Source organism: Bubalus kerabau, chromosome 6 (genome assembly GCF_029407905.1).
Source record: "Bubalus kerabau isolate K-KA32 ecotype Philippines breed swamp buffalo chromosome 6, PCC_UOA_SB_1v2, whole genome shotgun sequence".
In the NCBI taxonomy this organism is placed as follows: Eukaryota; Metazoa; Chordata; class Mammalia; order Artiodactyla; family Bovidae; genus Bubalus; species Bubalus kerabau.
In genome coordinates this window covers 98,072,687-98,090,800 of record NC_073629.1, presented here as the reverse complement: position 1 = coordinate 98,090,800, position 18,114 = coordinate 98,072,687, and the positions used below count along the sequence as shown (strand labels likewise).

Here is an 18,114-nt window from a genome sequence, read left to right as displayed (position 1 = left end):
GACTCCGACCTGGGGAGGAGGAACACTCCTCTTGGCCACACGGGTCAGGGTCTGGCACCCAGCTGGCTCCATCAGTGCTGATTACAGGAAGGCATGGAGGATGTGATGAAAGAACAGTGGACTTGGTCTCAGAAGGACCTGGATTTGAATCTTGATCCTCTCACTTACTAGCTGTGTGATCCTGTGCAAAAATTCTAACCTCTCTGGGCTGCAGTGTCCTCATCAGGAGAAATAAGGAGTAACACCAAATCCCTAATATTCTTGTTGTAATGATGAGTTACATGAAGTCTTCAGTGTGGATCCTAACATACAGGAGGAGCTCAAGAACACTCATGGAAAGATCCTTGATCCCAGGCAGATGGGAGAGGCATTGGTGGACTGTCAGCTTCCTTCTCACTCTGAATAAGGAAGTCTAGGTCAAATGCTCAATCTTAAAAACAAAAGAAAAATGAAAAAGAATGAAAGGGAAAGAAAGAAAACAAGCCATCTTAAAGACATAATTTGAAACCCAGGAAGCTACCTCCAAATCTGGCTGGGTTTCTGTCCCATCTGTGCCTTTGACTGGCTGACACTGGAAATCTGGACAGGGTGTACTTGGTTTTGGACCAGGCTCCCTAAAGGGCAGCCCCAATCCTACAAAGGCCACCTGTCCTCCTGGGCCCCATGGGAAGCAGCACCAGGCTGGGCTACAAAGGGTTAAATCTCTTCCTCCCTTAAGAGACTTGAGCCAATGAGGTTTTCTGAATAAATGGCCTATAACCATCTCCCAAAGCTCCTGAGCTCAGAAAAGTGCATGAGTCAGCAAAATGAAAATAATTTAAAGGGCCATTGGGAAGAAGAACTCCAGCCTCCCTCCTGCCCACACTGATAATCTCCCAGTAATGGTTCACATTTTTCACACTCAGGGCCAGGGAATTCCCGTTTTGGGAAGGGATGTATCCCAGGCTGAGATCTGCTGCCTCATGGGAGGGAGGGGAAAGGGGAACAGAAGGACATCAGGGACCCACCTCCCCACCGGGAGCACTTCGTGTTTCCAAGCCCTGCCTTGGCCATCACGATGCTGCGAGGCCATGGCAGCTTCAGAGGCTGGTGGAGCAGGCACAGTCATGCGTGCATGATAACTAAGGACACTAAGGCTCATAGAAAGGAAGTGCCAGGCCCACCCACAGCACAGGCGAGTGAGATGCTCTTGACCGAGTGTGTGGTCCTCTTTGCTTTTATCATGCAGAGAGGGAGGGCAGCACCCGTTAATGAGCACCTACTATGTGCCTGCCATGTGTGGAGCATTCTATGCAACAGCCCTAAAATGCTGTTATTCATTTTCCATACCTGATAAATCTGAGGACCAGGAGGTCGAGTACCATGGTCAAGGTCATGCTACTGAAAAGCTGTGAAGGAAAGCTTCAAACCTGTAGCCTCGTTTCAAACCAACACCATTTCCTTGGCACCAAGGAGATGTTTAGGGATGACCTGACACGAGACAAGTACAGGCCTGCAATCTGCACCCCGTCTCCAGACACCTCTCATCTCCCCCGTCTCCTGGAGGGAGGTATGCCACCTCTCCATGAGCTGAGTCCCCACCAGGGCCTGCACAGAGTGGGTCCAGGGCACAGAAGGTGCGTAAAGACCCAGCGACCCTGGGCACTCCCCATGTGGATGGCTGCAGGATTCTGCTCACAGCCTGATTCCCACCTGGCAGTGCCAACACTTCAGGAGGAAGGAGAGTGTGCACCCTCTCCTCACTATCTCTCACCTGGGTTATTCCACAGACACCCTCAACTCCTCTCTCTCCCTCCACCCCAGTCACCACACTGTGGCCAGCGGGATCCTTCAGCAGCTGAACTTGGTCCCCACAGCCCAGTACCTCAGCCTGGGACCAAGGCGCTCCCAGGATCCCAACACTGCCCGCCTTGCCAGGTGGCTCCTTCAATACCAACCTCATCTCCACTCCTTCAAATGCCTACCTTCTTCTACCTCTTGCCCCTTGTTCACATTACACGGTGCTCACTATGTGTCAGCTACGGTTTTAAGTGCTTAATACAAATTAATTTAATACTTATAGGAACTGAAATTTCCATTTTATGGAGGAAGGAACTGAAGCCCAAACCAAATAAATAACTTGCCCAAGGTCACAGAGCTGGCAAGTGGCAGATTCCTGAGTCAGACCCAAGCAATGTGAGGTCAGATTCCTCAGATTTGACCTCTGCCAAATCCTTTCCTCCTTTCTTGACCTGATGACAGTCTATCCTAGGGGAACAAGACCAAGAAGGTCTCATAACACCCTCTGAAGGACTTTTTTCATCCAGCAAGTTCTTAAACCCTCAGGTGGAAAGAATGGCTTTGGTCTCTGGTTTCCCACAACTCTGGTCATCAGGGGCCGGGATTCTAGGCAGCACCCCATTTCATCAGCACCGGACTCTGTGCCGGGCCTGGGACTCAGAGATGAACACAGTGACCCTGACTTGGGGGACTCACAGCGAGAAAGACGGGACGCACAATGACGATACAGGCTGACAAGACCAGCAGAGGGCATGAGAGGGTGCCACAGAGCAGGGTAGGCGGCCCCACCCAGGCCAGAGAGGGAGCGCTGAAGACTTCCTGGAGGAAGAAGAAGGAGCTGGTCATGGACCAGAGGCAGCTGGGGAAGGTTCACACAGAAGAAACAGCTTGTGTCCACGAGTGATCTAAGTTAACACACATCATGGTCCCGAAGACACCAGGCATTAGAGCCACTCCAGCTTCCTTGCCAGTCCTGGCTCCTCCTGGTCACAGCTGTGCCATCTTGGGTCAGTTACTCGACCTCTGTAAGTCAGCTTCCTCATCTGTGAAAAGCAGGTGGTCATAGTATCTGCTTCACAAGGTTGTGTGAGAAATTGAGCACCATAGTAAGTGCTCAATAAATACTAATTAATTAAACAAATATTGTCCATATCTATATCTCCTGCACCTAGCATACAGTAAGGGCTCCACAAAAGGGTATAGAGATGAATTTACACAGGCCGGCCTTCAGTTTGCTGACAATCTCAGGGAAAGAGACAACTAGATAGACATTACAATGCAATGTTCTGAGTGTTAAGATGCTGGAAAGGCTGGGACTGGGAGATAAGGAAGGGAGGAGATCTGGAAAACTATAGAAGGCAAGGAATCCGTGTAAGAAGTGGTGGAAAAATGTCCTTAGAGGAAATATGTGCCCTGAGTCTTCAAGCCAGGGGAGGATAGGTTTGCCATAGTTAATGACCCAGGCACGAATGAATGCTCATCTTGAAATAAAAGTGAGGCTCCAGGGAGATAGGACAGATTTAATGTCCCACACTTCTCACACTCCTTAGATACCTGCATTCCCATGCAGGGGCTGCCCTGGTGGCTCAGACAGTAAAGAATCTGCTGCAATGCAGGAGGCCTGGGTTCAATCCTGGGGTTGGAAAGATCCCCTGGAGAAGGGAATGGCTACCCACTCCAGTATTAGCTTGTCTGGAGAATTCTGTGGACAGAGGAGCCTGGTGGGCTACAGTCCCTGGGGTCACAAAGTCAGACACGACTGAATGACTAACACTTTCACTTCACTTTCAATCCTACGGCAGGGGTCCTGGGCAGGGCTTCCTACCCAGTGCTGATCTCAGCTTCTCCATGAAGCTTCCCCAGGCACACCACTTCTCCACGTCACATACTCGATCTGCCTCCCCTGGTCTACTTTTTCCTTTTTTCATGGCACTCATCATCTTCTACATTCTCTTACTTACTAAGTTTACTGTTAATCTTCCTACCCATCTCATTCCACTCCCACTAGAGTTTAAGTTTTTCTATATTTGTTGTCACTGATATGTCTCAGGCATTTAGACTAGTGACTGACACTTAGTAGATATTCAGATATTTGTGAAATGACTGGATGATTCCATAGTTACTCATGGAGGAAATTCCAGATATAGATGTTGATGAGGTTAGAATATTGAATCTCTCTCCCCATTAGCTAAAGAAATGGAAACATGACCAGATCCTTGGGTACCAGATCACATATGGACAAAAGAGTGCATTCTGGGAAAGGGTTTGGAGCCACAGTTGAGATGTGACTTCCTGGTTGGACCCAACCAGCAATGCCTCTTGGAGTGCTGGGCAAAGACTAGATATTCAACATGTTTAAGATGAATGAGGCAAGAGATGGACTGACAGACAAATCATTTCCTCATGGCCATTCTCATCCTTATGGTATAAACTCAAGTGTTATATCTTAGAGGTCTTCCCTGATTACACGTAGGTAGAAGAACCCTAGTTATGAGAATAATCCAGCTCAGAGAAGGTAATCAGTGAGGAAAAGTGGGGTCTTTAGTGGAGGACCACATGGTTCTTTTCTTTTCACTGACCTAAACATTATTATTGATAACTTGGTGAAGATACAAAAGATCATATTTATACACTATAAAATTGGGAGGAAGAATAAAGCATAAAATGAAATTCCTTAAGAATCTCAAACACACCAGCATATGTATTGACAATTCACATAGGAAGAAGTTGATAAAGTATTTTTGTATAGAAAGCGAATTTCCCAAACTTCTTTAAAAATTCCAGACATTGGTGAAGTTGTAAGAAATTGGCACATGCATGTCCACCTTGCTTGAGACATGGCTTAACCTTTTGGAGAGCAATAAAAGTATAGATATAACAACACCATAGAAAAGACTGTGAAAATGTTCTTGCCCTTTAACCCAATTAGCTCACTCCTGGAAATTTAAGAAACAAACAACTATAAATGATCATGACAGCATTATCTCTAATAGTAAGAAACTGCTGCTGCTCCTGCTAAGTCGCTTCAGTCATGTCTGACTCTGTGCGACCCCATAGACGGCAGCCCACCAGGCTGCCCTGTCCCTGGGATTCTCCAGGCAAGAACACTGGAGTGGGTTGCCATTTCCTTCTCCAATGCATGAAAGTGAAAAGTGAAAGTGAAGTCGCTCAGTTGGGTCCGACTCTTCGTGACCCCATGGACTGCAGCCCACCAGGCTCCTCTGTCCATGGGATTTTCCAGGCAAGAGTACTGGAGTGGGGTGCCATTGCCTTCTCCAGTAAGAAACTAGAGACAACAAAATGTACAGTGAAGAGATAAGGAGGTAATTGTAGCCCCGTGCCTGGAAGGGTATTAAAATGGTAGCTACACGCACCAGGAGGCAGAGGGGGAAATGCCTGCCATATGATGTTACATGAACAAGGCAGGATCCAGGGAGGCTGGCTGGCTGCCATGAGCAAAGAGGTGCTTCCTTGGACAGACAGGAGGGGCGCCTAGCAGTGAACGCGCAGTTGGACTAGGTTTTAGGGATCACGGCCACATTTTCTTTTTTGGCTTTGGCTTTCCTTAAATTTTGTTTTGTATTTTAAACACAAATGGAAAAGAAGATCTCAACCAGCTGGAATGTTGGGCCAAAACCAATAAGATGAAATGGAACTGGGATGCATGCAAGATCCTGTATTTCATTTCAGAAATATATTTAAGAACACATGATTGAGGTGAGGAGGGTATACATAGCTGCTAAGCTGACGAAGGGAAGAAAAAAAGGGAACAAAAAGAACCACATTTACTGCAGCCCAGAACTGGGAGAGTGAGGGCTGTAGGTTTGGCATGGCAGGCCAGTACTGTTACTGAAACAACCGCATAACAGATAAGGTGCCTGCAGCTATCAAATTCAAGGTTAGGACACACTAATAGAGACACGCCATTCAGGAGCCAGAAATGACAACTGGCTCCTAATTAGTACTGCTCACGCCCTTTCCAGAGCATCTAGTCCTGAACCCCAGGTTTAGTGGCACATCTGTAAGAGAGCAATCAGGATGGTCCAAGTTCTTAGGATTAGAGAACTAAGAGATACTGTGCCTAGGTGCATCACTCACATTTTCTTATACAGTATGTAGATACAACCCTGTGAGACGAGTGTCATGGATCACAGCCTTGTCCAACTCAATGAAACTATGAGCCATGCTGTGTAGGGCCACCCAAGACAGACGGGTCATGGTGGAGAGTTCTGACAAAATGTGGTCCACTGGAGAAGGGAATGGCAAACCACTTCAGTATTCTTGCCTTGAGAACCCCATGAACAGTATGAAAAGGCAAAAAGATAGGACACTGAAAGATGAACTCCCCAGGTTGGTAGGGGCCCAAAATGCTACTGGAGATCAGTGAAGAAATAACTCCAGAAAGAATGAAGAGATGGAGCCAAAGCAAAAACAACATGCAGTTGTGGATGTGACTGGTGATGGAAGTAAAGCCCAATGCTGTAAAAAACAATATTGCATAGGAATCTGGAATGTCAGGTCCATGAATCAAGGCAAATTGGAAGTGGTCAAACAGGAGATGGCAAGAGTGAACTTCAACATTTTAGGAATCAGTGAACTACAATGGACTGGAATGGGTGAATTTAACTCAGATGACCATTATGTCTACTACTGTTGGCAGGAATCCCTTAGAAGAAATGGGGTAGCCATCGTAGTCAACAAAAGAGTCCACAGTGCAGTACATGGATGCAATCTCAAAATGACAGAATGATCTCTGTTCGTTTCCAAGGCAAACCATTCATTATCATTCAATATCACAGTAATCCAAGTATATGCTCTGACCAGAAATGCTGAAGAAGCTGAAGTTGAACGGTTTTATGAAGACCTACAAGACCTTCTAGAACTAACACCCCAAAAGATGTCCTTTTCATTATAGGGGACTCATATGCAAAAGTAGGAAGTCAAGAAATACCTGGAGTAACAGGCAAATTTGGTCTTAGAGTACAGAATGAAGCAGGGCAAAGGCTAACAGAGTTTTCCCAAGAGAACACACTGGTCATAGCAAATACCCTCTTCCAACTCTACACATGGACATCACCAGATGGTCAATACAAATATCAGATTGATTATATTCTTTGCAACCAAAGATGGAGAAGCTCTATACAGTCAGCAAAAACAAGACCAGGAGCTGACTGTGGCTCAGATCATGAACTCCTTATTGCCAAATTCAGACTTTAATTGAAGAAAGTAGGGAAAATCACTAGACCCCCATTCAGGTACGACCTAAATCAAATACCGTACAATTGTGCAGTGGAAATGAGAAGTAGATTTAAGGGATTAGATCTGATGGACAGAGTGCCTGAAGAACTTTGGATGGAGGTTCATGACACTGTACAGGAGGCAGAGATCAAGACCATCCCCCAAAAAAAGAAATGCAAAAAGGCAAAATGGTTGTCTGAGGAGGCCTTACAAATAGCTGAGAAAAGAAGAGAAGCAAAAGGCAAAGGAGAAAAGGAAAGATATACCCATCTGAATGCAGAGTTCCAAAGAATAGCAAGGAGAGATGAGAAGGCCTTCCTCAGTGATCAGTGCAAAGAAATAGAGGAAAACAATAGAATGGGAAAGACTACAGATCTCTTCAAGAAAATTAGAGATACCAAGGGAACATTTCATGCAAAGATGGGCACAATAAGACAGAAATGGTATGGACCTAACAGAAGCAGAGATATTAAGAAGAGGTGGCAAGAATACACAGAACTATACAAGAAAGATCTTCATGACCCAGATAACCACAATAGTGTGATCACTCATCTAGAGCCAGACATCCTGGAATGTGAAGTCAAGTGGGCCTTAGGAAGCATCACTATGAACAAAGCTAATGGAGGTGATGGAATTCCAGTTGAACTATTTATTTCATATCCTAAAAGATGATGCTGTGAACTTGCCGCACTCAATATGCCAGCAGATATGGAAAACTCAGCAGTGGACACAGGACTTGAAAAGGTCAGTTTTCATTCCAGTCCCAAAGAAAGGCAACGCCAAAGAACGTTCAAACTACTGCACAACTGCACTCATCTCACACGCTAGCAAAGTAACGCCCCAAATTCTCCAAGCCAGGCTTCAACAGTACATGAACTGTGAACTTCCAGATGTTCAAGCTGGATTTAGAATAGGCAGAGGAACCAAAGATCAAATTGCCAATATCCACTGGATCATCAAAAAAGAAAGTGTTCCAAAAAATATCTACTTCTGCTTTATTGACTATGCCAAAGCTTTTGACTGTGTGAATCACAACAAACTGTGGAAAATTCTTCAAGAGATGGGAATGCCAGACCACCCGACCTGCCTCTTGAGAAATCTGCATGCAGTTAAGGAAGCAACAAAACTGGTCATGGAACAACAGACTGGTTCCAAATCGGGAAGGGAGTACATCAGGCTGTATATTGTCACCCTGTTTATTTAACTTATGTGCAGAGTACATCATGTGAAATGGGCTGGATGAAGCACAAGCTGGAATCAAGATTGCCAGGAGAAATATCAATAACCTCAGATAGGCAGATAACACCACCCTTATGGCAGAAAGCAAAGAAGAACTAAAGAGCCTCTTGATGAAAGTGAAAGAGGAGAGTGAAAAACTTGGCTTAAAGCTCAACATTCAGAAAACTAAGATCATGGCATCTGGTCCCTTCACTTCATGGCAAATAGATGGGGAAACAATGCAAGCAGTGACAGACTTTATCTTCTTGGGCTCCAAAATCACTGCAGATGGTGACTGCAGCCATGAAATTAAAAGACGCTTGCTCCTTAGAAGAAAAACTATGATCAATCTAGACAGCATATTAAAAAGCAGAGACAGTACTTTGCCAACAAAAGTCCGTCTAGTCAAAGCTATGGTTTTTCCAGTAGTCATGTGTGGATGTGAGAGTTGGACTTTAAAGAAAGCTGAGCACTGAAGAATTGATGCTTTTGAGCTGTGTTGTTGGAGAAGACTCTTGAGAGTCCCTTGGGCTGCAAGGAGATCCAACCAGTCCATCTTAAAGGAAATCAGTCCTGAATATTCTTTTGGAAAGACTGATGCTGAAGCTAAAATTCCAATGCTTTGGCCACCTGATATGAAGAACCGACACATTGGAAAAGACCCTGATATTGGACAGATTGAAGGCAAGAGGAGAGGGGTCGGTGGAGGATGAGATGTTTGGATGGTGCCACGGACTCAATGGACATGATTTTGAGTAAACTCTGGGAGTTGGTGATGGACAGGGAAGCCTGGCATGCTGCAGCCCATGGGTTGCAAAGAGTCAGACACGACTCAGTGACTGAACTGACTGAACTGAGACAGGTATAATAGTCTCATTTTTAAGATGAGAAAACTAAAGATAAAGGAGATTGAGAACTTTTTCAAGGTCATATACTCATAAGTGGCAGTCAAGATTTGAACACAGGGCTATCCAAATCCAGAGTGTTCACTCTTTTTTTTTTTTTTTTTAATTCTTTGATTTCTGGGCATCACTTTTATTTTGGCAATGATTATTACCATGCCTGCATTTTATTCTGGTTTTCTTCTTATTTTTAAAAAAATCTTTTAGCTACACTGCACAGCATGTGGGATCTTAGTTCCCTGACCAGGGATTGAACCCACATCTTCTGCATTGGCAGCACAGAGTCTTAACCACTGGACTGCCAGAGAAATCCCGAGTCCTCACTATTTCTTGTGAAATCTTCCCTAGGTGGGAAATGGCAAAATGGAATTCAAGCTATTTATTAGTTCACGAAGAAACAAGATTGCCTCCTTCAACTCTGCAGAGGGTTATGAGCATTCTGCATGATTTCAGAAGAGAGAATTTGAGTGGCCTCAGAAGTTTCAGTCAAGTAGATTTTTAGCTCAACATAAAAACTTCTTAGTGATGGCAATAATTGGATGGACTCTTTGGTAGGAAGATGAATTCTGCATGCCTGGAGGAATTCCAGCACAGTCTGGAATTTGCTTTCAGTAAAGAGGAGATCTGGATGGAGGACCTTAATATTCACTTTTGACACTTAGGTTCCATGAGCCTATGAAGCTGCTTGGCAGAAACTGATTCATCCCTTCAATAGAAGTGATGAAAAGATCTGTTGATATGTCTATTTGCAGATATAAAAGTAAAAATATGTCCAAGGTAAACAAACACATTGATCCAGAGAAAACTATATACAGAAAATGAAATGAATTCTGCTGGAAATTCTTACAAGTTAAGCTTTCAGTTTGTATAAACAAGAAACCGAATTCTGGAAAGATGTGCAGACTCGGAAATAACCAAAGGAATTAGAATGAGGTACCGATTTTCACTGTTAGGTTGGAAAAATAATTTAAAACCTAGTCACACGCATTATATGTATCAAGAATGAAAAATTTGCTACTCCTTTTGACCCAGGTAAAATGAACCTAAGAAAATGACAGAAAATATAAAGGGGAAATCTAGGCACACAAAAATCTTCATAGATATTTTATTTATAAACAACCTAAAAATTCAAGGAAGGGCAATGGCCTGGCTAGTGGTAGCATGGAGGCCGAGGTGGGTGAATAAAGCTGGAAGGTGGGCTGTGAGCCTAGTTGCCCAGCACAGGGAAAAGCCCATGAGTACTGAGCACTGTGGGATGAGCACAGGATGTCTGGAGGGCCAAAGGCAGGTTTGAAAGCCAAGGTCACCGTGTAAAAGGTCAGAGCAGGTCAGAGACAGGATAGGCACACACACAGGTGAGGACTGAAGGGGTGCCAGGAGAGGAAAACCAACATTAACACTGGTGGCCATTCATCCACTCTCGTTGGGGTACCTTAATTACTTCCTCAGTCCTCCTAACAACCCCCAAACTAGGCACTACTTTCTCTAGTGTACAGATGAAGCCAGCTTTCAGAAAGCTGCAGGAACTCGCCTCAAGTGAGGTGCCAGGTGTTAGAGTTGGGACCTGACCTCAGATGCATTGAACTTCTAAACTCAAGCTCATTCCATCACTGCACTGGACGCAAGTATGCAGAGAGGCCTTCCGTGGACTGGCAGCCCTGTGCGTTGGCCCCACAGCTGGCCAGGTGGCTTACCCAACTGTAGCTTGATGTCCAGTCACTGGGTGGATGTCCGAACTGATGCCTATACATTTCATGGAGGGAAATATGTTAAACAGAAAGGGAAGGATATAAACTTGATCATACGCTACGACCATAGGTATGTAAAATACACGTTTATACGCTTGAATGAAGGACTAGAAGAAATACATCACAATGCTTGCATCTGTGCAATTTGGAATGTTTCCCCTATTTTCCCAAAGATTTCTATAAAGTGGTTTTCATTTCTTCATAATTTCCAAAAAAGTCATAATTTAGAAATGCATCTAAGAAACCCATGGGCACAAAACAGTCACTAATACTGTTATTTACCTCATCTAGAAAGTAAAATTAAGCCACATCTTGCTGTTTGGTTTGGCAACAGAGAACTTGCGGCTGGGATTTCTGAAGACAGGGCCCAAACCTCATCAATTCAGACTCTGCCAACTCAGGATCGACTGTTCTGTCCTGCACGCTCACTGGCCTGTCACAGGAGGCAAAGGGAACAGTCTAAGTGTAAAAGCAAGGGGAAATCACTGACGCCTACACTGAAAGTCACCTTCTGCATCATGTCCACAGCATTTGGTGAGCATGGAAGAGTAACTTTGGACAAAGTTTGTGGGTAGATCCTCAGCTATTTAAGAGGAAATTTATTCTGTTTCAAATATTGCCAGGCACTTTAGAAGGCGCATGTCTTTTTACTTAGGAAACATTCTTGCTCTTTTATTAAAGCAGGACTTCCAATGAGCTTACTAGACTGGTGTTATTCAAAACTGGCCTGGTGTGTGGTGTGCATATTCAGTCATAACCAACTCTTTGCGACCCCCTGGACTGTAGCCAGCTAAGCTCCTCTGTCCATGGGATTTCCCAGACAAGAATACTGGAGTGGGTTGCCATTTCCTACCCAGGGAATCCTCCCAACCCAGGGATAGAACCCGTGTCTTCTGCATTGGCAGGTGGATTCTTTATCATTGAGCCATGGGGGCAGATACTGGCAGTACTGTTAAAATACATGTTTCCAGCTCTATCCCAGATCTACTGAATCCAGCTCTCTAAACCAAAGCCCAGGAATCTGTATTTTAAGTACCTCAGCAAATTCTTAAGATTGGGCAAGTTTGGGAAACTCCCTGCTACACGAAATGAACTTGAGCTTTGTGTATGTATTTGAATGTAATGAAACTGTAGATCCCCATGAATGGTACTATCATTTCCCATGTCTCCAAATGGCTTGAATTAATGAGACCAATTTCCATTGATTGGTTACTGATGTTGGGACTCTCCTAAACATGCTCTGAGATTACATGGCTAGATTCTCAGCCCAGACCATAATATTCCACTCAGCTTTCAGTGGCAATAAGAGGGCAGATTTTGCCCAGATCTGGATTCTGACTCAGCCCCACTACTGACAAGTCTGAGACCCTGGCCAAAAAGTTATTTAACCTTTTCTGAGTCCATTTCCTCTTTTGTATGAATGTAAGAACAGTGGCCCTGCCTTCATATAAGAGTCACAGTGCATCAGGCGTACAATAGGTGCTCAAGAAGTCTCAGTCTAACTAGGGTATAAAACACCCGCCCCACCCATCCAGATTCCCCATCAGAAAGAGCTCTTAAGTCCTTTCGTGTCACATCCATGTCTGATTTTATTCTGCCTTACAAGCTAAGGATCAATAACATCTGCATGGCTCTTTGAGACTCATTTCCCAGATATTAACCAGCTCCTTTTCCAGATATTACCCAGATTACTTCCCACAACAGTGCTGAGTTAGGAATCATTGCCTCCACTTGAGAAGAAATGAGCTCCAGAAGGGTCAAGTGACCTTCTGAAAAGTGGTAAAGTCACGACATGAACTCAGACCACATAGTCTCTCACAACCCTGTTCTGTCTCTGATGTATAAGCTGTACATTACCTAAAGCACTTCCACGTCACAGCATTTTAAACATATATTTCCGTGACTCTTGCCACACTCTCAACCTAAAAGTACCTTTCAGCAGGTATCATATCATATTGGTCTGTGTAGGGAAACGCATGGAGGCTCTCAGTGTTTGTCATGCTTAGGGAGGAAAGGGGATAAGCTCAAATATGATGTATGCTTTTCCCCAGCCTCTCATGAATTCCACATTACTAATGCCCAAGCTGCCCCCACCATTTAAATGAACACATCTTAATAACAAGAATTTACTGAATTCTACTAAGTGTCACAAACTCTACTTACTTAATCAATTAACGTATGCTAGACACTTAGAAAAGTCCTGGCGCATATTAAGTATCTGTTATTGTTGTTATTATTATTTAATTATCCACAGAGCCTGTGTGGTATGCATTATTCTCCTCATTGTACTGGCAAGGACTTTGAGAAGTTAAGTGCATGGTTCAAGATCACATTGCTAGTCTGTGGAGAGCTGGGAAAACACCATAAAAGGAAATTCACACTTATACAACCTATTAGCAAGCATATAATATTTCATGTTAGAGAGAATTATTTTATGTACTAAAATAAAACTTCTCATAAAGGTAGCCACATCCACTATTCACCCTAGTGACTCTGAGCCTTTGCTTATAGACCACCAATGATCTAATAAGGTTTAGTAGATAAAGCATTAGAGAAACCAGATGCCAAAGTTTTCCAACCAATGTCTAAAAGTCAATAACCAGAAATGACTGCCAATATTTATTGAGCAGCACACACACACACACACACACATATGTGTGCATGTGTATATATATGTGTGTGTGTGTGTGTGTTGCTCAGCTGTGTCCGACTCTTTGCAACCCCATGGACTATATACATTCCACGGAATTCTCCAGGCCAAAATAGTCAAGTGGGTAGCCATTCGCTTCTCCAGGGGATCCTCCCAACCCAGGGATCGAACCCAGGTTTCCCACATTGCAGGTGGATTCTTTACTGGCTGAGCCACCAGGGAAGCCTGATGCTGACTTCATAGGCACAGGCACTACAGAAAGGAAGTGTAAATCAACAAGATCAAATGTGGCTTGCTTGATTGTGCACCAGGCACTTTAGAGACACAGGTACTGAATGAGGTACAAATTATGCAACTTGAAAGATCACTTGAGATACAAGATAGGATAAATGAACTGACACCAGGTGATGTTGACTCCAACTTCCTGAAGGTGACCCTGAACCACATCTAAATTACCATCCCCTCACACTCTTTTACAGATTGACTCAAATTATCAGGGGAGCTGAGTCTCAGATCACATTGAGGGAGAGGTGACTGGACCTAGATCTGTCCTCTAAGGTAAGAGAAAGTAATCTGCTTCAAGACAGCCCTTCAGATCTGCAGACAGAAGTTATATCCATTATGAATTTTCTTTCCTTCAGCCTGAATGTTCTGCCCCTCAAAGGACACTGGTCACATCCACTGTACACTTAATATCCATCCTTAAATAAATGAGGATAAAGATTGTCTACAGCAAAGAATTAATGAAGCTTTATTATAGAACAAAATAGAGGAACAAAGATAGAAGTCCTTGAATGGTAAAAATATCAGCTCAAATTCTTGGCCGAGTGATAGGCAACTCAGAGTCACTTCATCCCCTTCCAAAAGGACAGGATTTTCACCATCCCCGGAATAACTCTGGTGCCAGGTTGCTGCCTGAATCTCAGCAAATCCATCTGCGGTCTTTGGAGTGAGAAGTCCAAGTTCAGAACAGGCCGGCCGACCCCAGAACCCTACTGGCTCCTGGCCCGCACACCACCATGCATGGTGGGGTCTGATCTGGACAACACCATTGCCCGCAAATCACACGCCAAGCAAGGAAAACGAGAAGGCTTTATGAAAAATCCAAAGTTTATTGCAAATTGTATTTTGCTTCCCTTCGTTCTTCATTTTTACAGGATTTATTGATATCCATGATTTTTTCACAGATGTACTTGTTGACTTTGGAGAGTCTCTGTGCAATTTCAGTTTCATCCACAGTTTCTTGTGCTATTCTGTCGTACAAACACTCTAGACAGGGAAAAGAAACAAGAAGGCCAAGGATTAATGGTGCATTCAAGTACATATCTTTACGGAAGAGAAAGGAAAATGTGCCTCCTGACATACTTCCAAAGTACCAATTCACATAGCTGGCACGGCTGCCTTTTAAAATTTTCAACACAAAATGTACTGAGAAAAGAGATCTACACTGTAAATTTATACTTTAAAAACAAAGATACAATGCCTATGTGCCCACTCCCCTGGTTAATGGGGTCCCTCTGAAGCTCCCAGACACTCCTCCCCCATCCTACCCTCTCCTTATCCTCACCAGAGGTAACTGCTCTCCTGAATTTCTTTTTCATGTTAACACATACGCACACATCTTTATGCAGATGGTGACTGCAGCCATGAAATTAAAAGACACTTGCTCCTTGGAAGAAAAGCTATGACAAACTTAGATAGCATATTAAAAAGCAGAGACATTACTTTGCCAACAAAGGTCTGTCTAGTCAAAGCTATGGTTTCTCCAGTAGTCATGTATGGATGTGAGAGTTGGACTATAAAGAAAGCTGAACACAGAAGAATTGATGCTTTTGAACTGTAGTGTTGGAGAAGACTCTTGAGAGTCCCTTGAACTGCAAGGAGATCAAACAAGTCCATCCTAAAGGAAATCAGTCCTGAATATTCATAGGAAGGACTGATGTTGGAGCCGAAACTCCAATACTTTGGCCACCAGATGCGAAGAACTGATTCGTTGAAAAAGACACTGATGCTGGGAAAGATTAAAGTCAGGAGGAGAAGGGGACGACAGAGGATGAGATGGTTGGATGGCATCACCGACTTGATGGACGTGAGTTTGAGTAAGCTCTGGGAGTTGGTGATGGACAGGGAAGCCTGGTGTGCTGCAGTCCATGGGGTCGCAGAGTCGGACACGACTGAATGACTGACACATCTTTAAATAACATATCATCTACTCTTCCCCTGTTTTGAACATTTTACAAGTGTCTCCCTACTCTGTATATCCATCTGACTTTCTTTTTTTCCACTCAGTGTTGAGAGCTACCCATGCTGAAGTGTGAGTGCAGCTGCAGGTCATTTCTTTTCACTGATGAGTAGTGTTCTATTGTCCGACTAATCCACCACTGACTGACCCACTTTACTGTCAGTGAATACTTGGATTGTTTGCTGTGTTCTGCAATTACAGACACTTAGGCTGTGTGTCCTGGGGCAGACGGACAGGAAATGCCCAGTACGGGCCTTGGCTGGACGTGCCCACTGTTAGAGTGTATGCATACTGAATTCTGAAGGCTTCCTGGTGGCTCAGCGGCTCAGCTGGTAAAGAATCAACCTGCTGACGCAAGAGACGTGGGTTCCATCCCTGGACTGGGAAGTCCCCCTGGACTAGGAAATGGCAACCCACTCTAGTATTCTTGCCGGGAAAATTCTCTGAACAGAGGAGCCTGGTGGACTACAGCCCATGGGGTCACAAAGTCGGACATGACTGAGTGTGCACAGACACATACACATAGCCCATGTGACCCCATGGGCTGTAGCCCACCAGGCTCCTCTGTTCAGAGAATTTTCAGGGCAAGAATACCGGAGTGGGTTGCCACTGAACCACCAGGAAGCCCTCAAAGTTCAGTATGCATACATCTTAACTGATCGTTCGGGTTTCGGCCACCTGGTGGGTGTGAAGTGGTGCCTCAGGGAGGTGATCACTAATGAGGCTGAGGACGGCCACTTGCACTGACTCGCCATTTGCCGAGATGAGGCAGAGAGTGAGCCCCAGACGGGACCTGACTGGAACCTCAGGGTGGCCTACTTCCTAGCCCGGGGACCTGAGGCAAATCATTGCCCTAGATTCCTCACCTACTCAACAAGGATAAGAAACCACATGTGATCTGTTTTAAGGCTGCCATGAAGGATGTGATACAAACATTTTGCAATTTGCAAGATTTTGTCACACTGTAAGGAACACTATACCTGTAAGGGGTTGTCATAGTTATTTTATGTATATGCCGTTGTTTGCTCCCAGGGTCTAGCACAGTGCTTGGCACAGGGGCAAGAGTAAGTAAATGCCTGTTAAATGAATAAATGGAGGCATGAATGTTTTTCTAAGGAAACCCGAGGGGACATGATAATTCTGCACATAAGGGGACTATGGCTGTGAGTGGGAATGAACCACTGGGTATGTAGTCCTGAGCAAGATTTTTAACTTTGTTGCACCTGATCCTCCTTGTCTATAAAACAGGAATGGCAACCCAGTCTCGAGGAACTGCTATGCAGGATGAGCAAAGTCTTCCCTGGAGGAGGACATGGCAACCCACTCCAGTATTCTCGCTTGGAAAATTCCATGGACAGAGAAGCCTGGTGGGCTACAGTCCATGGGGTTACAAAGAGTCAGACAGGCCTGGGCACACACGCGTGCACACAAAGTCTTGTCTACCAGGCCAGCGCACAGCAGGCAATCCAGTCAGTGGTGCAGAGCGTCAACACCGGCAGAAACGACGGAGACTAACTTGTGCCAACTCCTCCACCCACGTGAGACAAGACCGAAGCCTGGAGAGCAGGTAAGTGTGGGCACGATCCCCCGTGGTCTCTGCACTGAGCCCTTCCCTGGGGACACAGCCAGCCTGCCTCCTGCTGCCACTCAGACTGCTGGTGTGTGTGCTACAGGCCTTCTTTCTCTGAAGCACGTCTCCTCCCTATGGAGAAGGGTTTATAAGCTTTCAGCTGACCTTCACTGCTTCCTGACCAACCTGCTTTGTCTTGTGCTGGCCTTTCCACGGGGACTGAGACAAGAAGGCAGGCAGCCTTGTCCCTCCAGTTCTACCTCTGCTGACTCCATTTCCCGCCCCACTACAGGCTGGCCCACAAATCAGTCTTTGCTCATCTCCTCCCCAATTACCTTGGCCTCATCCTTCACCTGACTAAATCCCACTCATTCTTCTAGATTCATTCATCTTGGAATCTCCCAGGTTGAGCCAGAGACCCCACTCTGCCTGCATTCTTGGTGCTCCCTGACTCATCTGGCTTGTTCTCTATCAAATCCCTGACCGCAGTCTAATAAAACTGTGACCACACTGTCTCTCTTACAGACTAGAACCCCCTGGGGGTTCCCTCTCCAGCCCTGGGTCAGGGTAAGGCAGACAATTGCGGTAATGTTGCTGGAACCTGAACCAAATGAGGGGTGTGTCCTGCGCAGAGGACTGTCTCTAAGTTCAGGGGCTTGAATCTGGCTCTAACCCTAGTTGCTGGGCCACCCTGAGTGGGAACCTCCCTGGGTCTCAGTCTCACGGTCTGAAAGCAGGTCAAATCCGATCATCTAAGGAGATTCTTC

At 45.0% G+C, this 18,114-nt stretch overlaps 2 protein-coding genes across 4 annotated transcripts in view; both read right to left on the bottom strand.

The window, feature by feature from the left end:
* The window catches only part of AGBL4 (AGBL carboxypeptidase 4), a 1,384,238-nt gene that overhangs the window by 189,276 nt on the left and 1,176,848 nt on the right, over window positions 1–18,114 (bottom strand). The window lies entirely within an intron of this gene.
* The window catches only part of BEND5 (BEN domain containing 5), a 49,443-nt gene continuing 45,618 nt past the window's right edge, over window positions 14,290–18,114 (bottom strand). For all 3 annotated transcript variants that reach the window (XM_055585955.1, XM_055585957.1, XM_055585956.1), the window contains one exon: window positions 14,290–14,804. In XM_055585955.1, the coding sequence (XP_055441930.1) occupies window positions 14,647–14,804 (158 nt within the window). In that variant the 3' untranslated portion in view covers window positions 14,290–14,646. The remainder of the gene's footprint in view (window positions 14,805–18,114) is intronic.